At 37.0% G+C, this 25,689-nt stretch overlaps 1 protein-coding gene across 2 annotated transcripts in view; it reads right to left on the bottom strand.

Moving 5' to 3' along the window:
* LOC137813497 (rust resistance kinase Lr10-like) overlaps window positions 1-25,689 on the bottom strand; it is a 58,188-nt gene that overhangs the window by 30,693 nt on the left and 1,806 nt on the right. The window contains exons 3-4 of one of the 2 annotated variants that reach the window (XM_068615787.1): window positions 25,607-25,630; window positions 20,026-21,347 (exon numbers count right to left, since the gene is read on the bottom strand). The exons of the other annotated variant lie outside the window; for it this stretch is intronic. Coding sequence (XP_068471888.1) covers window positions 20,107-21,347; window positions 25,607-25,630 — 1,265 coding nt within the window. The 3' untranslated portion in view covers window positions 20,026-20,106. Of the gene's footprint in view, window positions 1-20,025; window positions 21,348-25,606; window positions 25,631-25,689 lie in introns of those variants that run through there. 2 annotated transcript variants of the gene reach the window in all.

The raw sequence follows: 25,689 nt of genomic DNA, 5'->3' as shown, positions 1-25,689 counted from the left end.
AAATCCTTCATCTACATAAGAGAAATTGCATATGTTTTAAACTCTTCTCAGTTTCTGTTTAAAATACAAACTCTGTTATTGCTGCAGAAAAACAACCGATTGTTTCCTCGAAACAACCGATTGTTTCCTCTCTGTCAACACTGCATAAATAGATTTAATTTCTTTATGCATTTTATCTTTTGCAGATTCAAATCTTAATGAGTCTTTAAGTCAATAAAGTAGTCATGAAAGCTTGATTTGGTTAAGAAGGAAGTTACATCTTGTCATAAAGGAATATATTCCATATCTTGGAAATTCAAGTGCCTTTATGTCTAGTCAAAGTCACATGTGTTGACCATGTGTTTTTCTGCTCTAAGCTGACGTCTTTTTCTGTGCAAAAGCTGGACCAGATTTCTTCCTTGAAGACCGAAACCCACTTCAACCAAAGGTTCAAAGAGGGATTCTGTTTTGCTATAAAACCCTTTGTAACTGTTTTCCTTCACAAAAACAACCCATTGGCTCATCTCTTGCAACATCTCTTTCTCTCCTTGTGTGTGTGCCTTTTTCTCATTCTGTTTTCATGGATTCCACTCCTCCTACATAAAAGAGGATTAAAACCAGGGCTGTGAGATCAAGAGGACGTCTTGAGGGCTGGTTTTCAGGAGATAATGAATTGATTGAGAAGTATCGCTTTGAAAAAAGTAGAAAAATGATAAACAACCCAAAAGTTGTCTCCTTTGATTGGTTGAAAAGACAAAAGCTGGACAATGTGAGGAGGCTTATCAAAGAACAGTTGTTGAAGAGGTTCTTGGAGATGAAAGGAAACATTTATCCGGATCTCATTCGGGTTTTCTACACCAACTTGAAATTTGAAGGTAACAATCTTGTTTCTCATGTCAAGGGTGTGGATATGGAGATCACTCATGAGGTGTGAGCTGTTGTGGCTGGCCTAAAGTATGTGGGGTTGAGAATCAACAAAGGGAACATTGGTGTGGTGAAGACTTCAACAAGATTCAATATTACAAAAGTTGTTTGAAGAATCCACATGCACAAGTAAGGACTTGTTCGGTTGGAGGGTTGAAATTAGATGAAAGGTTGTTGGCTCTCTTTGTCACTTGGATTCTAACACCAAGTGGAAACAACCATTCTGTTCTAACTGAGGAAGATCTTGTCTGCATCTACTGCATTATGAACAAAGTCAAGATTAATTGGATTAATATCATCAAGGAGCATATGCAAAAGTCTATGAGGTTAAGTAATTATCATCACCCTTATGCTATCTTGATTTCTAAATTCTTACACTATTTTGAAGTGAATCTTGAGGGTGAAACATCTGAGTTAGTGAAGTCAACATTTGAAGTGAACAATGGGTCATTAAGCAAGATGGATTTTACCAAGATCAATGGAAAATGGGTAAGTAAGGAAGATGGACAAGGTGGTTCCTCAAGTGGTCTTCATGTTGAACATGGTGAAGAAGATCAAGAGGATGTTGAAGGTGCTGATATGGAGCTTCCAGATGCAGAACAACCTGCAATTGATTTTGGTGCTGGGACAAGTGCTAGACATCAAGGAGATGGGACTCCTTCAATGACTTCCTTTGAGAGCTACATGGTGAATAGGCTAGATGGCTTTGCAGAAAATCAAAGGAATCTTCATGATCTATGTGTTTCAAACTTTCAGAACTTTGATAATAGATTCCAAAGCATGGATACACGGTTTCAAACGCTTGATGAATAGATTAAAGCTGTTCATAATCAAATTTTTTAGCTGTAGTATGGAAAGGAACACTGAAGAAAAACAATCGGTTGATCTGTCGAAACGACCGATTGTTAAGCTTGTCTGTTAAGGCTTTCTTGTTTTCTATCTTTGTATTTCCTTATTCTGAACTATTTTGTCTTATCTCTTCCTAAAGTCTATTTGTGAAGACAAATAGGTGGAGAATATTTGGTTTTGTGTTGCCAAACTCTGATATGTTTGAATGTTGTTTAAATTCTGCTGCTACTGCTGGTGTTTTAAACTTGGTTTTTGGCTGGTTTTTTCTGCTCAAAGTTTATGCAGAAAACTAGTTAATGTGCTATTCTAACCTGCTGTTAAAGATGTTTTGGTTTGCATAAGTTTTGCTTTGCATGTGCTGCTTCAGATTCAAACAAAGACCAACACAAGCAACCAGGGATTTGTCTTCATCAAATAGGGGGAGATTGTTGATCAAGAGTGATCAAGTGCTTTGAAGAATTCAAATTGTGCTTTGAAGAATCCAAATCCTATGTGTTTGATGCAAGGCTGTGTTGCTGCTGTGTTTTGGGAGGGATCTGGGTAGTTTTATTTGTAATCCACTCCTTTGTTGAACCTAAAGCAAATGTGTTTTAAATCCTTTTTGAAATAAAGTGTTTTTCCAACTAAGTGAAAAACAACCTGTTGTTTTGTCGAATCAACCAGTTGTTTTACTCTTAGGAGTTTTTGAAAAGGTTGAAAACTGTTTAAGTTTGGTTGACTTAACTGCCAAACCAAACAATCGGTTGTTTCGTGGTTTCAACCGATTGTTTTTTTGAAAATCCTAAAAAAATTTTGTTTTGGTGGTTGAATGTGCTTTAAAAGATTTTCAACTGAATACGCCCCTTCATTAAATGCTTTGACCAATCTTTGGAAAATATAAATAGTTTGTTTATGTTTTCAAACAAGTAAGAGAAACATATTTGAGTTTTTCAGTTGTGAAAGAGTTGATTCAAGATTTGAACATTCACATCAAAGCTTTGGGTTTTCTAAGAGAGTGGAATAGGATTGCATTTGTATTGATTTCAGATTGTTCTTTAAACAAGTGTAATCTCTTCTCAACCTTCTGTATTCCTGGTGTTGTGTTGCCAAGGAGTGTTGTGTGTTCTTGAGGTGGTCAAGATCAATACTCTTGGTGTGTGATTCGTCAAAGTGAGTGTGTTTCTTGAAGGGTTCAAGGTCACTGCTTTGGTGGATTGTGTGTTGTAATCTGGTTTGATTACTTAATGGATTACCCAGTGGTTTTCTGGGGACTGGATGTAGCTCTTGGTTTAAGAGTGAACTAGTATAAATTGTTGGTGTATCTTTCTCTACCCTTAAACTCATTTAAATTATGTTTTAAGTTTTACTGGTATAAACAACCAATTGTTTCGCAGAAACAACTGATTGTTTTTCTGTTGCTTTGCTGTTTTATTGCTTTTGTTCTTGGCTAACTTGATTTCTGTTCTAGATTCATACAAAGAATTTTGTTAAACTTTAAAAAGATTTCAAAAACCTCTCTTAAACAATTCACCCCCCCCTCCCCCTCTCGTTTAAGGTCATATATTCTATCAATATTTGGTAAGGAGTATCCGGGTCGAGTTAAAGGGCTATCATATGGAGCTTGTCCCAGCCTTGCTTGCAATGGCAACTAATTTGGTTCATGTATCCACCAATGAGGTATTTAAATATTTATTGGTGTCTTTTATTTTATAATTATAAACATACAAATTCATTAACTTAAAATTATTTATTTCAGGCATCAGATTTTTGAAGTGGTGCTCCATCACCTAATCAAGTAATAGGATCAAGTGCTGGAAACAAAACTGATTAAGGATGTGTGTTTTAATTTTAAACTTGATTAGGGATGTATGAACTTTTGAACAATTATGTGTTGTAATTTTAAGCTTGATTAGGGATTTTTGAACTTTTTATGTGTTTTAATTTTCAATTATATATAAACTTTTGAACATTATTATGTATGTTTTAATTTTCAATGAAATTAATGGATGATTATAACTTTATACATTATTTTATTTTATTATGAAAAAACTGGTGGTTAAATTTTATAATTGTATAAAACAGATTATAAAAAAATTGTGGTTAAATTTTATTTATTCAAAATTAAAATTACGTTAGTTAAAAACGTCACTACTTACTTATATTATGGTGCCATAATATTCTTCAATGAATATAAATTGCGACAGTAAGCAACCAGAAAGGAAATCATCAGTAGCAAAAGTACAAGGAAATCAAATAAAGAAAAATGAAGAAAATAAAGCACATAAATAAAGGGAAATAAAAGATAAAAAAGGAAAAAGAAATTTGGCCCTTAACCAAGCTTTAATCCTTGTCTCGAGTCTTCGACTTCTCTTCCTTAGATGTCTCACATACATAGTCTTGTGCATATAATTATTTAAAATTTAATTTCATATATTTACTCTTTTATTTAGAATAAGGAAATTGAAGTTGTCTTTAAAAAGATTATTTTTTTCAAAACATATTTTATGGTGCAATTTATTTAAATTTACTTTTTAGAAAGACCAAATTTATTTACAATAATATTCTTCTTATGGGATTTGTTTACAATTTGTTTCAAAACATTTGAATTATAATTTAAAATTATTTTTATACAACTTTATATTTTAATTTTTTAAATATTTTTATTTAAATATTTTTAAAAATACATGGGTATCAATGAATACACACATGCATAAAAAAAAATAGCGAATAATTTTTCGTGAATACCGACGAGTAGCGGGGTGAGTAATGAGGCAAAATAATTTAGATGGGATGGGTAGTGGGTAAGTATTACCCCTATCCTTCCTATCCCATTGTCCTCCCTAAGGGGGACCATGATCTCGAAGCTTACTGGATAAGCAATCCGAAGAGTATAATCAAAGATACAATTTTTTTAATTTTAAATTTTAAGAATTTTTTTAATAAAAGGGATAAATGAAAGAAGAAAAACATGACAAATAAAAGAAAAAGAGAAAAAACTTACCATTGGATTGCCTCCTAGCCAATTCGTCTTTTACATCATTAGCTTGACGCATGAAAAGAAGTCTTATTAAGTACCTTAATGTGGAACACGTCTTTTATTTTGGGTTTTCCTTAGCTTTGAAGACCAATAAAGTAATCTCTTCATCATGTACCCTTAACTGAGTGCACTATTAAACATCAATTAAGGCTCTTGTAGTTGTCATAAAGGATCTTCTAAAAAATAATGGGTACCTCTAAGTCTTCTTCTACATCATAATAACAAAATCTGTACCTTAACCAACATGGTCACCACTATCTTGGGGAAATTTTAACTGTTTTGTCTGTCAATTGAAAGGTTGTTTGCTTGGATTTTACTTTTACCTGAGAGTATGGATAAGGACATTAAATTAATGCTAGCCCATAGATCAATAATGTCTTTCCCATTGATAACTTCCTTATGATGATGGGTATGATCCTTCAACTTGGGAGGTAAAATATTTTTAAATTATTGCACTCCAACTTTTTTCTAATTTCGTAGTTTCCTCCTCATTAATTGGACATGATCCTTCAACTTGTGAGGTAAAATATTTTTAAATTATTGCACTCCAACTTGTTTCTAATTTTATACTTTCATAATTAATTGTCTCCTTTTTCAACAACTCTTTCATGAGTTTTGAAAAGTTAGGCATTGATGGGTTATTTCTCAGTTAGTGGATCGAGTGTAGTATAACTGATAAATGGATTGTCGTATCCTCAAGAACTATAATTACAACAGATGTGTCTTTCATTATAAATTGTGAAAATAATCATCTAAAATTGTACAAATGATAGTGAGTTAAACTAAAGATAAAGTTTGTGAGATTAAAACTTGGTGTAAAAATGAGATGTTCTTAGATTGAATAAACGTTGTAACCTTTATGTACTTATTTATTTATAAACACAATGTGATTCAAGTTCACTACTCCCTAAGACCAAACCAAGTTAATTCCGTAATCATGGTTACCTAGAAAGCAAACTATTATAATTGATCCCTTGACTTACAATAGTTTGATTTATGCATTACTACATGATAAATCTTACAAAGAAGACAAATAATGGTTATTCATACTCAATTAATAAGGGTCAATTCGTTGAACGAATTTCAAACTGCTGAGCGAATTGCTAAAAATTACATTGCCACCACCTTAAATTTGTTGAACACAACCTCACGTGATGAGAAGATTTTCTCCCAAGTGCAAGTATGGAGAAAGACATTCAACAAGAAAAAAATTGCTCAACACAACCCTCATGTGTTGAGTATATTTTCTCTAGAGACAATTTTGGTGCAAGGCTAAAAATGACTTAGCCATTTTGACTTGTGCTAAGTAGATTAAAAGGCTTAGGGAACTTATTCTTTTTCATTATTTTGCTGCAAAGGAAATTTGTTTAGGAGATTAAAGATTTGTGGATGTTACAAAAAGTTGTCCAACATACCAAGACAATGGGGATATGTATATAAAGAGTTTTCTTTCATTTTCATTAAGAAGAACAAATAAGAAACATGAAAAAGATAGCGGTTATAAATATTAAGCAGTAATTTGTATGACACAAATGGTGAAGTTATATATATATATATATACATATATATACATACGTACGTACATATATATGTATATATATATATATATATATAGACTAACTATTTGATTCACTCATATATGAGACCAATTAATCTAGTTTAAATACCATTTTTTTAAATTCTCAAGGCCAAACCTCCAACTACAAATAATTTAAATTTTCACTTCTTAAAATCATGTCATATATAAGGTCAAATCAAGAACACCGTATTCAGGTCAAACAATATCAATCAAAACAAAACAATGAGATTAAAGAACCCTTACTTGACAAAGAATATTATATTGAACAACAAATATAAAAAGAAGACGCAATACAACGTTTCATTTAGGCTTGTTTTTCATTTATTTTGAAGAGTGCAAGTATTTATCGCATTGTAATGTTCTTATTTACAAAGAAAATTATTATGATTGCATTCTTTTCATTTTGAACTCTAATTTCAAATTTCGTTCCAATTGAATTATAATTTTTGGGATTAGTTTGTTAGAGATAATGAAAGGGTAAATCTTTCATGTAAATTGTAAAGCATAGTTCAATAATTTATACCTAAAGGGTTTCTAATGGAGTAGAAGAAAAGAATATAATCAAGTTTATATCTCTTACATTAAATTTGTCATGCCATGAACAATACTAAATGCTAAAACAATCTTTTTGTTCTTATTTGAGTAAATGAATATCATAAGAAAGAAACATAAGTTTGTAGTTTTGTTAATCTTTGTGCTAAGATTCTTATTAGTCTTATGATAAGTAGTTTTGTCCAAAGGGTTTGTTAAGACCCTAAATGATTTTATTTCCCTTTAATTGATTTGAGTTTTGGTGCAACTATTGTCAAATATTTTAGATGAAATATACATTACTCAACTATTATTCTTACATACCTTTCTTAAATACTTCATGTATTGGCACGACCAGACGACTCATTGAGTCGGCCAGCAATCGACCTACGTCGCCGCCAAGATAATAAATAGACGGCCACGTCACTACGCGTGGCCGACCGACCCATAACGTTTGAGTCAAAGGTTGACCAGGTTAGCAAAGCTAATCCATGGTTAAGAGTAGCTTAACACAACCCTAAACGCAAACCAACTCCCTTAACCCGGCCCAACAGTGAAGGCCCATTAAGGTAATATAAAAATAGCATGCATTTCAAGAGAAAGGTACGTCATTATCTACAGTACTCTGACAAGCGAATACCGACACCCTAACTGACTTGAGTGTTGGAGTGCCTTCTCCAGGTACCATCCCCGCTTGTGGAGGAGGACGATCGAGAGGAAGGGAGCACATTAGGAAGCGCGAACGTATTGGGGAGTCTCGAGAGTACCAGGCCGACCGAGCATAGGAATAGGAGCAATCGTTCTCTAGGTCCCCAAACCCGTTCGAGAACAATTGGCGCCCACCGTGGGGCCGAGAGAGCAATGTGAAGAAACAACAACAGATGGTATCGACCCGCAGTATGGCAAGCGAGAGAATGTCTGAAGCAGACCAAGCGGCAATGATGTTGGCGCTCCAGAGGGAGCTGGCGGAGATGAAGAATGCCCATGAGGAGGCTACCAAGAAGAACGAATGGGAAATCAGGAACCTCCGAGAGGAGAACGGAGAGATGAAGAAATTAGTGGATGGAGGACCATCTCTTGTCCCGACCAACCAGGTTGGTAGGTCCTTCGCCACAACTGCTGGCCCCAGGCCGAGAGGGAGCCGAAGAACAACAACCTCACCGTAGGAATGGATGGCGAATCCCACCCCAACAAAACGGTGAACACAACAGGCACCACTGACCCTGACCGGCGTCATCCCTTCACCGATTTTGTCATGGACACCCCCTTGTCAGACAAGTGGAAGGGATTCAACAAGAACCAGTATGATGGGACGATTGACCCTGACGAGCACATGGATGCGTACACCACTCACACGAGTCTGTACACAACTAACGATGCAGCCTTGTGCCGAGTTTTCCCAACCTCGCTGAAGGGAAAAGCCTTAAGCTGGTTTACCAAGTTCCCCCCAAATTCAGTGGATTGTTTCGAAACACTGATGGCCAAGTTCGACATTCAGTTTCCAACAAGCCGCCCCCACCATCTGACCTCTCTGAGAACGTTCATCGATCGGTTTGGAAAAACTGCTATGAGCATTCGAAACCTCAGCCCTGAGGTGGTAATGCACCACATGCTGACCGCCCTTCGGCCGGGACCCTTTGCGGACAGTTTGTGTATGCAACCTGCGGCAAGCTTGGACGAGCTTAGGCGCCGAGCGGCCAAGTTCATGCAGTTGGAAGCGCTACGTGAGTTCAGGAACCAGGCTCAAACCGAAACAAGCAACGAGAAGAGAGACAAGAAGGAACGACAAGGGAGACCCCTCACGGTACACAACCGTCAATGTCGACAGAGGAAGAATATTACAAGAAGCCCTTAGTGCGGAGCTGATGCCGCCACCGAGAAGGGCTTTTAGCCATGATTTCGCCGACCGTAGCAAGAAATGTCGGTATCACAAGAACACCGGTCATTCAACCGAGGAATGCCAAGCGCTGAAGGAAAAAATAGAAGAGCTGATCCAAGCAGGGCACCTACGCCGCTTCGTGCGAGGCAGTCACACAACCAGACATTCCCCTTGTAGGGAAGAAACTTCAAGGAAAAGAGACTGCACTCCTCCGAGACTGAGGGAAGACGACCGTCGCTGAGAACGACGAGGGAGGAGGGATGATCCTCCCAAAGACGACCGCAGAAGAGGCCGCGAGGTCATTAACACCATCGCCAGCGGGTTTGTCGGAGGTGGAAATTCGAATAGTGCACGGAAAAAACACATGCGCGCTGTCCATCAGGTGAACTTGGTGGCCGAGGCTGAAAAGCTCCTCAAAGCTAGGTTCATCCGCGAAGCCCGATACTCAACTTGGTTGGCCAACGTAGTGATGGTCACGAAGTCAAACGACAAATGGCGAATGTGCGTCGACTATAAAGATCTAAATAAGGCGTGCCCCAAAGACTCATACCATTTGCCTAACATCGACCGACTTGTTGACGGGACGACCGAGCACAAAATATTGAGGTTCTTGAATGATTATTCTGGCTAGAACCAGATAAGCATGCACCATAAGGACAAGGAGAAAACAACCTTTACAACCAACGGTGCAAACTACTTCTATGAGGTAATGTCGTTCGGCCTAAAAAATGCAGAAGCTACCTACCAGAGGTTGATGGACAAGATTTTCAAGAAAATGATAGGCAAAAGCGTCGAAGTCTACGTGGACGACATTGTGGTGAAATCTGACTCGTGCGGTTAGCACGTCAAAGATTTGCCAGAAGTCTTTGACGCCTTAAGGAGGGTCAGCATGCGCCTCAACCCCGAAAAATGCGCGTTCGACGTCGAAGGCGGCAAGTTCCTCGGTTTCATGTTGACACACAGAGGAATCGAGGTCAACCCCGACAAGTGCAAGGCCATAACTGAGATGAGAAGCCCAAAGAACCTAAAAGAAGTTCAACAACTGCTCGGTCGTCTGACAGCCTTATCAAGATTCGTTCCTTGTTTAGCTGAACGAATAAGACCAATGGCACAAATGCTTCGAAAAATGTCAAAGTTTAACTGGAACAAGACATGCGAAGGCATCTTCTGCCAACTGAAAGAATTCTTGTCATAACCGGCCGTCATTCAGAAGCCAAGACTCGATCTGTCGATCGTAGTATACTTGGTTGTCTCAGAGGAGGCAGTCAGCTCCGCCTTGGTCCAAGAAATCAACAATGAAGAACACCCAGTGTACTTTGTCAGCCGCACGCTCCGCACAACCGAAACAAGGTACTAGATGATCGAAAAAGTCGCCCTAGCACTGGTATTGACCGCCAGGAGGATGCGGCCATACTTGCAAAATCACGCCATTATTGTAAGAACCAACTATCCTATATATAAAATACTGTCTAAACCCGACCTTGTAGGACGAATGATAGGATGACCGGTCGAGCTACCGGAATTCGACATTCGGTATGAGCCAAGAGGTGCCACAAAATCTCAATGTTTCGCAGACTTCTCAGCAGAGCTAACACCACAACCCGACACACCGACCGGGTGGGTACTCTTTGTAGACGGTTCGTCCAATAAAACTGTTTGCGGTGCGGGGGTCGTCCTGGAGGGTCCAGGGGACCTCCTGATTGAACAAGCGCTCCAGTTCGCTTTCAAGGCAACAAATAACCAGGCCGAGTACGAAGCCATATTGCCCGATCTCAACCTCGCACACGACCTAGGAGTACGTGAAGTTGTATGCAAGAGCGACTCGCAGCTGGTTGTCAGTTAGATAAAGGGCGAATTCGAGGTAAAAAAACCCCTCCTCCAGCGCTATTACCACACGGTCAACAACTCTATTGCCAAGTTTGACAAAGTCATCATCGAGCATATACCACGACAGGACAACGAACAAGCAGACACACTCTCCTGTCTCGCCTCGTCTAAAAAGCAGAGCCATCATCGCTCAGTCGTCCAAATACGCCTACAACAACCAAGCGTAGGTGACGCCGAATGCCTGGCAGTCACCGAGGCCAGTACCTGGATGAGCCCAATCATCCAGTACCTAGAACATGGAACATGTCAACCGAGCGAAAAAAAGAATATCAGGCGGCAATGCGCCCGATACACCATGGTCGACCAAGATTTGTATCGAAGGGGATACTCGACCCCACTCCTAAAATGCCTCATCAAAGAGCAATCCCAGTACTTATTGCAAGAGATTCACGATGGAGCGTTCGGCAGCCATTCCGGGGCTCGAACTTGACCGTTCATGGAGATTGCACAGAACATGTCAAGAGGTGCCAGAATTATCAAGAGTTCGGCCCGCTCCAGCACCTGAAACCAGATGAACTACATAGCATGACATCGCCCTGATTGTTTGCCATATGGGGAATGAACATCATTGGCCCATTCTCGCCCGGCAAAGGCCAAACGAAACACCTGCTAGTTGTTGTGACTTACTTCACAAAGTGGATAGAGGCCGAGCCCCTAGTCACCATATCCGCCAAGAACGTCAAAAATTTCGTAGGGAAGAATATAGTGTGCTAGTTCGGAGTGTCAAACACAATTGTGTCCTACAATGGCCGACAGTTTATTGACCAAGGCCTCCAAACCTTCTACGACGACCTCGACATCAAATCCGTCACAAGCTCGGTCGAGCAACCACAAATGAATGGTCAAGCAGAAGCGGCCAACAAGGTCCTTCTCAACCAATTAAAAAAGAGGCTCAGAACTACAAAAGGAAGATGGACAGAAGAGCTAATAGAAGTCCTATGGGCATACTGGTGCACCCCACAAACCACCACACAAGAAACCCCATATAGCCTCACATACGCCACGGAGGCGATGATACCGGTGGAAGTGGGTGAACCGTCCATCAGACGACAACTATTTGACTTGTCCCTCAACAAGGAAAGTCTAGTGGTCAGACTCAACCTCCTTAACGAGCTTCGCGACAAGAGCAAAATCCACGAAACAGCGTGCAAGCTTCAGGCGGCGAGAAGATACAACACGAAGGTTCGACCAAGAAGCTTCCACAAAGGTGATCTTGTCTGGAGAATGTGAAGCAATGCCAGGAAGACGGACAACAAATTCTCGTCAAACTGGGAAGGACCGTTTCGAATACGAGAGGTAGGAGAAGGAGGAGCATGCCACCTAGAATGGCTATTAGGCAAAATTGTATCGAGCACGTGGAATGCCACGCACCTCAAATTTTACTTTAGCTAAACATGAATAAAATTTACGCACTCTTTCCTCGCCCGGCACCACCATCGGTCAGAGAGGTTTTAACGAGGTGTTTTCTTCAAGCAATGCGCACACTACAAATCATACACACAACTCGACCAGGATGAAGCCTTAACCGACATACCCTCTTGAGACCCAAACGTGGGTGTTGGCCAGGACGAAGCCTCACACGACATACCCTCCCAACACCCTATACATGGTTCGACCAGGACGAAGCCTTAACCGGCAAAACCCAAACACAAGTGTCTGTCAGGGTAAAACCTAGCGCGGTATACCCTCCCAACACTTCATCCATGGCTCGGCCAGGACGTAGCCTTCATCGACATACCCTCCGATACCAGTAAAGGCATATCGGCCTACCCCAAACGAATAATTTAACTTGCGCAAAACAAAAGTTCACAATTTAGTTATACTTCAGAGGTCGACCGCCGTCCTGATTCAATTCGTTATTAACACACGCCAACCAGGTTCATTAATGTTAATCGTCTTAACTCACATTTACACCGACCAAAAGAAAAGACGTGCAAATAAAATTAAATAAAGGTGGAGGCCACACCGCAATCCCAAGGGAACAAAACGAACAAGCTTAAAAACCTAAAGCCTAAGCCCTAGTCTTCAATATCCTCGATCGGGACGGGCTCGTCGGCGCTCTGAGCATTCTGGACGTCGTTCGCAAGTACCAAAAGGCCATCGATGACCTCCATATCTTGGTCAAATTGACCAGAAGGTGGAGGCCCCCCGTACAGCACCTCGGCCCGACGAACGGTCAGGTCAAAACTCTAATTTATTAAGACCATGGTGTCCTTCATGGTCTTCAAATCTTCAGCCTCGGCCGCCTCCTTCCCCCGACGCTCTGAAGCGGCCTCCTCCTCCAGAAACGCCCCTTATGCTCGACCGTCTGTAACGCCTTTCAGAGCAGTGCGATCTCCGCCGCTTTGTCGGCGTCAGCCTTCTCCACCTCGACCAGCCGAGCCGCACCGAGCTCCAACTCTGCAACTTTTTCTCATAGGTTGTGTTCGCATCAACAACTTGTTGAAGATTATTGGATGCCTCCTGAAGATCATGCTCGAGGCGCGACAAATCTTCAATACGTTGCCTTCGAGCCTCGGCGCCTCGGCGGGTCAAGATCAACCCGCGATAGATTATCTCGACACCACCGTTGAGAACATCATCATCCGGGACCGACCCGATTAGCTCCTTGAGGTCGGGGGGCAAGTTAAAATTCATCGCTCGGGTGAAGCACATGTCACCCCCTAGCAAGGCCAGAGACGACTTTTCGACGACTGCAACGGGCACGACAACAACGATCGGGATAGGGCGGTTGAAGTCATCGGTTGGCGGCAACTCAACATGAGTCACCGTTCGGCTCGGAGGAGGGATCGACATCTGCCCCAGAGCCCTAACGGTGCGGGCAATATTCCCTCCCTCTCTAGCTCGTTTCTTCGAGCTCTTCGAGAGGCCCGCACGGGCAGTATTAGTTGTAGGGGCCCTGGCACCGGCTGCCCCCCTCTTCTCGTTCAGCTTGTTCCTAAAGGAGCTCAATATGCCGATTGCCTGCGAAATTTCCCTCTTGGCAATTTCTGAAATAAGAAAAAGAAAAAATGTTAGCAAAAAAAAAAGCAATAAACGACCGAAGCGTTAAGACCACATATCCTCGAAGGCCACCGCGCGATCGGTCACCGTGTAAAAGACATAAGCGGTCGAGCGGGGAGCTTCTTGGCGAGATTGTGGAACAACGCAAAAACTTCCCACTCATACTCACTTGGGTTGACCGGCCTCGGCCAATCCTTGATCTTTGTGGGTTTCCTCGTCCAGGACAACGAAAACCTTGTTTGTCCGACTTCATCAAAAAAGTAACGCGTGCCCGCCGGCTTCACGTACACCTTGAAGAACTTTTCTTTAAAGTTCTTATAAGAGGTCGTGAAGGCTTTGAACAACACGCTGCCAACCTGATTGACCAAAGAATGCTAACTGACCAATTCGGCAGGATGGGAGGCATAGAAATGCAAAAAACATGAAGGAAAAGGACGTACCCCAAACGTCCGGCACAACATGCGAAAAGCCTGCATGGACGCCCACGTATTAGGGTGCAACTGAGTCGGAGCCACATTAAGTGCCCGAAAGACACCGGTTGATGGAGATGTGCCTTCATAGTTTTCGGATTTTGTTGGTGAATGGCGAAAGCATCATGGATTGAAGATGAAGCAAGGTCCTCCTAAGAGTGGTGGTGACCTTGAAGGTGCATCAGAGGTAGGGATTGAGAGTGGTGAGGCCAACTCTACTTGGAAAGGGGAAATTTGTGAAGATTAAAAACCTAACCTAGGATGTTTTGGGCAAGAAGTGAAATTGGCACAATTTGGCAGCAATTCACTAAGTATATTAATCTTGAATTTACATGACCCAAGCTCTTCATTATATAGTAAGTAAGGGCTGGATTTGAACAAGAGAATTGGAGGGAAATTCAAATGCAAAAGAAATTGAAATTGGCGCATATTTTACACTTAGCACATGGAGCACATGAAGCATATTTAACATGTGATGGAAAACGTTTAGCACATGTTAAATATGGAAAATGTGGAAAATGTGTCTTGGTTAAACATAACCGGCCTTGGTTAAAATTAGGTGTTTTAGAAATCCTAATTTAACCATGGTTGGTTTTTAGGTGCCAAATTTCATCTAAGGAAAAATTACAAATAAAATTCCTAATCTAATTTTGACAAGAAATTAAAGTCTACTCTACACTAGAGTTTATGGCATTTGAACATGTAAAAGAACGTCTTCTTGGATCTTCTCGGCCATAACTCTAGGGTTGGCCCAAATCTACCCTTTGGTGGGCTTGCATGTGGGCTTGTGCTTGGGCCTCTTCCATTACCGGCTGTGAACACATCAAAAGGAAGGGACACATGAAGGTCCGAAAAAAGACAACTGTACATGAAAAAGAAGGGGGGTTCGGTGGATGACCACTCCCTATAAACACCTTTTGCATTTGAATTACGCAAACCAACTCCCTTAACCCGACCCAGCAGTGAAGGTCCATTAAGGTAATATAAATAGCACGCATTTCAAGAGAAAGGTGATGGGAAAAACGCATGCGGAAACAACACACATAATCACAAATCAACTGCAGAAAATAAACAACACATGATTTAACGTGGTTCGGTCGCCAACTGCAACCTACATCCACACGGGCAACAATTAGGTTTTCATTATATCCTGTTGCACCCCAATTACAAGTACAATGATCTCTTTAAATAGAGATAATAAAGGGACACAATGATTAAGCCCACTCACTAAAACATGGTGTCTACTCAGCCCAACCCAATTGGTCCTGGCTTCATACCCAACAATCTCCCACTTGAAGTCACGGAACAATGTTCACCTGCGCTTCAACTGTGTACATGGTGTCTTGTCAGCCCAACCCAATTGGTCTTAACTTCATACCCAACAATCTCCCACTTGAAGTCACGGAACAATGTTCACCTGCGCTTCAACTGTGTACATGTACTTCTGTAATCTGTCGACGAAACTCAATGTTCCACCACTAGTTGCCACCAGCCTTCTTAATCATTTTGAAGACTTCGTTAAAACTCCCCTGAGTTTTAACACGTCATTCACTGACTCGTTCTTTGTTCCTACCGACTCCCACTTACAGGAACTGCTGGATCCTGAAACAACCTGAGAACAAACACTCTCCATATACCCGTTCTTTGTTCCTACCGACTCCTACTTACAGGAACTGCCGAATCCTGGAACAACCCGAGAACAAACACTCTCCATATTCCCGTTCCTACTGACTCCCACTTACAGGAACTGCCAGATCCTGGAACAACCTGAGAACTAACACTCTCCATATTCAACATGAAATTTTCTGGAGAAGTTTCAACCGCTAGAATATTGGTTCTCCTAACCCACTGTCGTCTAGGAACCTTAGCTGAAGCAGGAACCGTGCTCCCACTGCCACAAGTACCTCTTATTGGTCTACCTGAACCTTTCCATGCTCGTTCATCCTGAATCTGTGGCTCTGGGTTTCTCTCTTGTAAAGACAACCCTCTTCTTCCCACGATATTTTGTGAACCGGACTTTGTTTATCTTCTGAACTGGGATGGTCACTCCCTCAGACACGGTAATCTGACTATATACAACGAACCTCTCTTTCTTTCGCAGACCATGACAAGATTTCCCTTGACGACCTTCCACTGCTGATTTCCGAACTTCACTTCATGTCCCTGTTCGTCCAACTACTTAATAGAAATCAAACTTTTCCTCAAGCTTGGAACAACTCTGACATCCTTCAAAGTCCAAAAACCAACTGGTGTCTTCAACACTATGTCACTCATGCCCGTAACATCAAGAGTTCTGTTGTCCACTAGTCTTACCTTTCCAAAGTCTCCAATAACTAGATTCTGCAATGCTTCAGAATCCATGACCCAGGAATCCACACTGCTATCCACGCAACAGACTAAAAAGTCCTCGTCCGCGAAGTCTTCTGCAATGTTGACTTATTTATCATTAGGGCATTGATTCCTGAAATTCCCCACCTCCTTGCAGTTCCAACATGTTACACTTGAGCAATCCCGAGTATTTGACTGACTCCTTCTTTTGTTCTTACTCCCACTATCTCTGATATTTCTCTTACCTCTTATGACATATAGCGATTCACTAGATAATTCCCCAGAACTCCTTCTTCGAACATCCTCGCCAAGAATGAGATCACGAATCTTCTCAAAAGTGAATCCATCGAATCCCGCTAAACTGGTAACTGTTGTACCCGTTCCGGACCAATTGTCAGGCAAAGACAATAGCAATAGTAAAGCTTGAACTTCATCATCGAACTTAATGCCCACTGACATAAGTCTGGCTAAGATCATATTGATGTGCTCAGTAACTGAACTTGCAAATCCTCAATTTGCATTTTCTACCAACTGAAATTTGTACCATCGAATTTTTAATTCGGAACTTCCTGTCTTCTGCCATCTCAAATGACTAGTCGAGATACTCGGTACAACTAATTTCAGATCTTGGCAATCTTTTTTTTTTTAAAATCAAGATCAGAAAAATTGCACCACCCAAAATCACTCACCAACAAACCTGGTCGCAGTCTCCACTGCACTGGCGCTCCGCACCACCACTGTCGTTGGTCACCGCTGTTGTGAAGCAGATCTGGGAAACCCTAAGCCTTAGGACACTGCTGCAGCCCCTGCAAAACCCTAACTTTGGGACACTGTTGCCACCTCTGCGAAACCCTAACTTTGGGACGCTACTGCAGCTGCAATTTTCACATCTCGTCGATTACTTTTTGTTGATCGGATCTCTAGTGTGTAAACGAACAAGGCTCTTGATACCACTTGATGGGAAAAAAGCACGCGGAAACAACACACATAATCACAAATCAACTGCAGAAAATAAACAACACATGATTTAACGTGGTTCGGTCGCCAACTGCAACCTACATCCTGATGTGATTCCACTAGCCATATGGAGAATGATTCTTGACATTCTTAGGAATCACCTTGAGTTGGACATTATAGAGGCACTTTTCTTAGAGTTGGATCATTGTTCTAAGACAAGAACTCACCAAAAACTAGTACCAAATCCCAAACTCATTTGGATGTTCCACATATTGTCAAATTGAACCAAGAAAAGGAGGTAAAACTAAGAAGTACCGAACAGAATTGCATAAGAACACATTTCAACCGAACAAAATGAAATTAAAAGGCAAAGAACAGAACATAGGTGCTGGAAAACTAGAATAGCCGAACCAAACATCAAGAAAACAAGCTAGAACAAAGAATTAACAAAGAAGAAAGGAAGGAGAGAAGAAATGCTCATGAAGATGGAAGAATGGTTGGATGATCACGCCACTAGAAGTATGGATGCTCCTAGATGAGTGTGCAAGCCGCCACTTGAGGAAACCATGATCCTTCAAGATAAGACTAGAGAAGAAGGCTCAAAAGCTCTCCAATGCTCACTCCAATTTTGAGTATAGTTTCTTTAGATAAATTCAAATCTGAATTTTACAAAGGAAGCACCTCTATTTATAGCCTAAGGTGCTGAAAAAATAGGTGGGAAATTTCAAATAAACTCATTTGAAATTCCCACCAAAAACAAGTCACATGGGAGGTGTGACCTTTTTCTACTATGACACCTCCCAAAAACTACACCTACACCTATCTACTAATACACCCCCCTCCTAAAGCTCCTAACTAAAGCCTAAAAGATGCTAAAACAAAAGAGGTTTCTAATGTTTCCCTCTAAGCACCTTCAACTAAAGAAATTACAAAAAGAGAAAATAAATGTCCTCTAGCTCCCAAAGCTTTGAACATGCTTCTTGTAATCCTTTGAGGTGGACTTTGACCTCCATGGGCGTCCTCCATTTGTGCCTCCACCTCTTCTTGATCTTGTTGATTGGCCTCCATGTCCTCTTGAGCTTGATCTCCATCACATCCACACGGGCAACTATTAGGTTTTCATTATATCCTGTTGCACCCCAATTACAAGTACAATGATCTCTTTAAATAGAGATAATAAAGGGACACAATGATTAAGCCCACTCACTAAAACATTGTGTCTACTTGGCCCAACCCAATTGGTCTTGGCTTCATACCCAACAAAAGGTACGTCATTATCTACAATACTCTGACAACCGAATACTGACACCCTAACTGACTTGAGCGTTGGAGTGCCTTCTACAGGTACCATCCCCGCCTGTGGAGCAGGACGACCGAGAGGAAGGGAGCACATCAGGAAGCGCGAACGTATTGAGGAGTCTCAAGAGTACTAGGTCGACCAAGAATAAGAATAGGAGCAATCGTTCTCTAGGTCCCCAAACTCATTCGAGAACACTTCATTTTTTAAATATAAATCATTTTGTCATATTAGAAGCATGTATGTCATTCGAGAATTATTTCAATTATTTCTACCAACCCAATTCGTCTTATATTGAAGTTCTTCAACGTGTTAACAAAACTCTGAATCCAATTTGCTTATGTTAATTTGTTAGATTATGGCATTAGAAGAAACATTAGGTTAACTTATCTTTTAGGATTTTTGTGAAATGAAAGGTGGAAAGAAGATTCATATTCGTTTGTTATCTTGATATTACCAAATGCAGCCTCAGGACTTAGAAAATGATAAATAATATATTATAACGTTAATGAAATTGCATGTATAATGTTTGATATTAAGAGATTTTATAACTGCACAAGTAATTTTGTGTTAATAATGATTGTAGTAAATTGTTTATCACTAATGTTTTGTCGACAACTTTTAGGATTGTGAATAATAAGTTTAACGGGTTTAAAATGCTAATAAAACAAAGAAAAACATTAAACATATTTTTTTTTAATGTATAAAAGTATTAAGATTATTGCTTAAAAAAAAGTCAATGATGCGTGACACAACTTAATTATAAAGTTACTAATAGTGTTCCACCATTACGAGATTAGACAATGAATTTTTGTCATATGATGAAAGTTGGTAACACTATACACATGGTATTATTTATCGGAGAAATTTTAGTTAAAAAAACTCGCCAAAATATAAGTTAAGGGCTTAAGGTCATTTGGGATATTAGAAAGACTATTTTATTTCATACTCATCAAAACTTTTCTTAAAATACGTGTTTAGAAACAAATTAAAACAAAACAAATTAAAGTAACAAATTATAATTGATTTGATGAATTCTTTGATTACTTTCACATACAATCCTTTACTATTATCTAGCTTACCACACAATCTCAATTATTGTAGAATTTAGTACATGCACTTACTAGAAAATATACCTATTTAATTTATTATTTTAACTAAATTCACTTGTTATTATATTTGATCATGTTTTAAATAACAGTTAAAAGAAACTTAGGATGCTACATCTACTTTAGTATAATGAACATAACTGAAACTTTTTAACAAATGTTTAAATTTGGTAAACCATTATTTTAAACTTTTAAGTATACAACATTATATAGGAAATAACTCAGAGAATGTAAATATTATACATGAACAATGTTCGAGTCAATAAGTTGGATGCAAATAAACAACTAATATACATTATCAAATACTTTCATCTAGGGGAGCATTAGTGGCAATTTTCATGGAATTGCTTGAAGAACTAATAAACTCAGACAATGTTGTTTGGCCAGAGCAAATTTTTTCCAATGTTTCATGTGGATACAGAGAAGGCTTTGGAGGTATCTTAAGGTTCTCAATGTCTCCTTCAAGCATTTCGATTACCTTATTAATGGAAGGACGATCATTTGGTTTTAATTGTATGCACCAGAGTGAAACTATCATCATTTTTTTTGCAATTTTCTTCTCTTTCTCTATGACATCTTCCATTTCTATATCTTTCTCTTTGTCAAGTTGATCATAAATCCAAAAGGGAAAGTAAAGTTGGCTTGAACGCTCTGCATGGGGATTTAAGTTTTTTCTCTTGCTTGCTATCTCCATCAAAAGCATTCCAAAACTATACACATCTGACTTATCTGATATTCTTCCAATATTTGTATAAAACAATTCTGGAGCCATGTATCCAATTGTCCCTCTTGCTGCTGTCATAATCACAACACTCTTGTCTATTGGATATAGTTTTGCCAATCCAAAGTCAGAGACTTTTGGGGTGAATTTTTCATCAAGCAGGATGTTGTGGGGTTTGATGTCAAAATGCAAAATTTGCATCTCACAACCATAGTGTAGATATGAAATTCCACGTGCTACTCCAATTGCTATATTATATATTGTGTCATAGGTTAAATGCAAATTTTCTTCTCTGAAAAATATAAATTTGTCAAGAGATCCATTAGGCATGAACTCATAAACAAGTGCACGTTTTGAACCCTCAACACAATATCCAATTAATTGCACTACATTTTGATGATGTATTGTTCCAATTGTTGCAACTTCATTGATAAAGTCTTGTCCATTACCTTTTGATTTTCGTAACACTTTTATAGCAACAGAAGGTCCACTACGCAACTTTCCTTTAAATACAGTGCCATAACCTCCTTCACCCAATTTTTCATTGAAACCTCTGGTCATCTTCTTAATTTCCTTGTATGTGTATCGAATAGGCATCAAACTATTTTTCTCTAAAAAACTTTCAATATTTTCGTATTCTGACGAATGTCTTCTTCTCCACTTGTATAACAAAAGAGTAATAAACAATATCGTGCCAGCAACATATCTAATGAGTATGAAGTATGGTATAACATAGTGTCCGAACGTAACTAATGCTGATCCATATATAGTATAACCTTCAAGATTTGGGTTTGGTCCAGTTATTGTTAGAAACAATCCTGTGAATTAATATCTCAAATGTCATCATGTTGTAATAAAGAAAGCAAAAATATCACACTTCCTTAAAATAAAAAATCACTTGTCAACTTTTTTTTATTAATATAATAACAATAAAGTCTTTAAACTTTTAAATTTATTTACACTTACTATTATTATTATTATTATCATTTATAGTATTATATAGTGCCAATGCATTTTTTATGTTGTGTTTTAATTAAAAAAAATAGTATCTAATAAATAAAATATATATTTTATTTAATAAAACAAGTAATTGAATAATTTATTTTTACTAATATATATATATATATATATATATATATATATCATGATTATATAAAAAAAATGCATATTTCATAAGAAGAATAGATATTTTGATAATTATCTTTAACGTCATTTTTAATTAGATAATTTTATCTTTTAATAAATTAAAAATAATTTATTTATTTATTTAATTAAATAAATAATATATTTCTACTAAAAAATAAGTAAATAACTCTTTTACTTAAAAAGTAGTAGAAACACATAAATTCCCGCTGTCATATATTGATATTTTCTTTATTCAAACTAACGAAAACACATATTTCTCACATGTGTATTCACATTTTTCTTATATTAAAATATATAATTTTATAGTTTTATTATTTTTATACTTTATACTTTATACTTTATTTTTATTTTTATAAATAATTAATTAAAAAATAATATAAATTAACATATGTAATTTTTAAAAAATAGTATTATAAAATTATATAGCTGTTATTTTTTAAAAAAAGAAGTTATTTAGTTTTCTTTTAAATAAAGAAAAGTTATTCAACTTTTTATTTTATTAAATAAAGAAATAAATTATTTTTTATTTATTAAAAAGTAAATTTTTCCAATTAAAAATAAATATAAATAACTGTTATAATGTTTTCCTGATTTTATAGGTACTTTATTTATATACGTAGTTATTTTAGCTTTAAAAAATGGCTACTCAAAAGATAAAAACAGGATTAAAAAATTATATAACCATTATTATTTTTTAATAGAGAAGTTATTTAGTTATTTTAAAATAAATAAATAAATAAATATTTATTTATTTTATTAAATAAATAAATAAAATATTTTTTATTTATTAAAAGGTTAAATTTTCCAATTAAAAAAATATATGAATAATATTTATAATTTTGTAGACAATTTTTCTTATTTTGTAGGTAATGTTTTATATAAGTAGTTATTTTAGTTTTAAAAAACGGTTATTCAAAGGATAAAACGGTGAGAATTTGTGTACACCATATAAGAATTATCTTTATCAATGTTGATAAAACAATTTTAAAGAAATATATTTTAAAAATAATGATTTAAAAGTTAAAAGAAAATGTATATTATGTTTTTTTAAGTGGGAAAGTTAGACCATTAAAAAAATCCCTCTTTTACTAAAAAATAAAAATTATCAAAGAATAAAATTATCAATTAAAAAGATGACATTAAAGATAAAAAAAAAAAATTATTGTTGATGAAACTATATCCTTGAAGATGAGTGTTCGATGGTTGGCGGTTAGGTTAGGGTTTTGTCCTTTCTATGGTGATGCTCTTCTTCTAAGCGGCTAGGATTGCTTTTCCCTCTAGTGTTGTGGGATTGTGACAAATTCTTCTAGTTTTCACATTTTTTGGGGTGTCTCAAGGATCAAGGTTGCTATTCACAAGACAAGTCATCTTATACGACTCAAGCATAAAAGAAGACTTTTGCACAATCCTTGAATAATGTTGGTGATATCCTTCTTTCATAGTTGTCTTTTTCCTGCATCAACGGAGATTTGATATCTATTCAAATTGATGAAGATGTGTATCTCGTAGGTCTTAAAGATTGTAAAAGTCACATTCATGGAAGAATAGTATTATCCAAAGCTGAAAAATCTCTTACTCATGAATTTGTTAAACACAAACGGGTCTTAAAGATTTTATGAATTTGTTTTTTCTTCCCTTGAAGACATTAGATGAGTCCTAGGAGTGAGGTTTTTGGTTCTCAATCTGGATATCTTGATAGTCTTTGCTTGAACCATACTTTGTGTCAATTTGCATGAAGCTCACAAAAGTTCAATGATGAGTTAGGATCCACAGTCTTCGTATGGAATATTGTCAACCAAAAATAATTTTCTCTATAGAAAAAGGGATTAGTACTCCTCTTTCCCTTTATGATTGCACCATGAATAAATTTAGAGGTATTTTTGTTAGAGTGTTGGTTGATAATGATATGCTATATGCTTTGCCTAATCAAATTTTGGTGGAAAGACCTGATTTTGTTTTTATTGCAAATATTCAATTTGAGAAGTTACCTACATTTTTCTCTTCATGTAAAAGGATAGGGTTTGATATTTCTAAATGTAGACGACATTCTGATAACCTCAATAACACAATCAAACTGTCAACTATTTTATCCAAACTTGTTTTAGAGTATAAATTTGTGACTATCCAAACCAAAGAAACTAATGATGTCACTCACAAGGAAGTGGTTGGTGTCATAGAGAAATAGAATTCTGCGATAGAGATATAAATATATGATGTACTTGTTCGTAAGGCAGGGGTGGTGGAAGTTGAGGGAGTTGCTATTGATTTTGATACCCTTAGTTGAAGTTGTTGTTGGACAAGTGGAGATTGTATCTCTTATTGGTCAAAAGTTTAAGAAATTTGCAGAAGAATTATTTGTTGATGATAATGTTTATGTTGTTGCAGTTATTGATATAAGGGTTGGTTCACAATATCATAATGATATTTTTGTTGATATGCCCTCTTTGGAGAATGTCCATGAACCAAATGATTTGCTACAAAAAGAAGACTCCTTGCCTTATGAAAGTTTAGGTCTTTTTAAGGATTCTCTCATCTCAAATCTCAAATCTGCAACTAATGCAACAAAGTTCTAAATTTGTTGTTGGAAAACGAGTTACATCTAAATCTATTTCTCAAGATTTGGCCTTAAAAAATTGTTTTGAATCTCTTTCAGGTGATTAACAAGAGACTCAAGAGTCACGTTCGACCATCTTAGTAGTGAATATAGTTGAATTTACCTCGACTGACATTTTCTTAGAAGAAGCCAATTTGGTTTCTAAGTTTTGGGCTAAAAAGATGGATGGAATCATAAAGTGAAGAAATTGAATAAACCAGTTCAAACTTTCAAGAGATCGAAATGTCCTTCTAAGCTAGAGTGAAAGCCAATAAGAAGACATCCAAAACAGGTCAACCCAACAAAAAGTAATGGTAAGGATGTGCACCAATATCATAGAATTTTATTACCATCGCTGAATGCAAAGGATAGTCAATTTGATTAGATTTTTGGGATTCAATCATTCGTCTTTACTATCTTTATGGGAGCTACACATTAGAGAATGTTCTTTTGATTGTCTTGTCTTATTTACTTTTTTATTTTTGGTTTAAACTCTCAATATAAGTGCTTAGGTTAATTTTAAGAGTTCTTTATTTTTTATTTTTCTTTACATGAATTTGGTCTAGTCTCCCAATGTTTTTTTTTTATGTTATATTCTCTAACATGAGTTTTATTTAAAAACAATACACTAAGGTTATCCTCTAATATATATTATTTTAATATTGTTTTTATGAAATTATATAAATTTAAATTTTATAATGTTAATATTTTAATATTTTTTTAATATCTTGTTTACGAAATTATATTATTTCAATAAAATAAAAATGTGGATATTAGTTTTCTTAGTATTAATAAAGGAAGTTGTTAAGTTAACATATAAATAAGTCAATAAAAATGAAAAAAATTACTCTCCTAGCACCTGTACACAAATTGTTATCATTAAAAGTATCTTATTTGGAAGTGTTATGAATCAAAGTGATAGATCATAATAAAAAATTAATAGTAATGTGAAATTATTATAGAACTGTTTTGGCAAAAGTAGTTTTATAAATAATATTAGTTATATTTGGACAGTTTTCTATAAGTATTTTTATTAAAGAAAAATAAAAATTTAAAAATTAAACCAAATTGTTTATAATTTGGAAATTAAAAATTAAAATGGTTATATTAAAGAATGTCTAAAAAGTAGTTTAAATATAAATTAGTTTTAACTTTTAAATAATTTATTTAATGTTTTTATATTTTTATTCAAATAAATATATTTATAAAGAAACTTGTTCCATCATACTTATTACTTATAACATATATAAAGAGGAATAAAACCGTGTGATAGAAATAAATTAAACTATGTTTTCCCTTTTTACTTAAAAATATGTATATAGAAATAGAGGAACTCACCTTGCACGATAGCTAGACTAATCTCTGTAAAAAAAAACAAAAAAAACTTTGAGTTAATAAATAGTATGACACAATTAAAAGTA

This window comes from Phaseolus vulgaris, chromosome 1, assembly GCF_000499845.2.
Source record: "Phaseolus vulgaris cultivar G19833 chromosome 1, P. vulgaris v2.0, whole genome shotgun sequence".
Classification (NCBI taxonomy): Eukaryota; Viridiplantae; Streptophyta; class Magnoliopsida; order Fabales; family Fabaceae; genus Phaseolus; species Phaseolus vulgaris.
The sequence above is the reverse complement of the archived record's forward strand: the minus strand, read 5'-3'. Positions and strand labels throughout refer to the sequence as shown.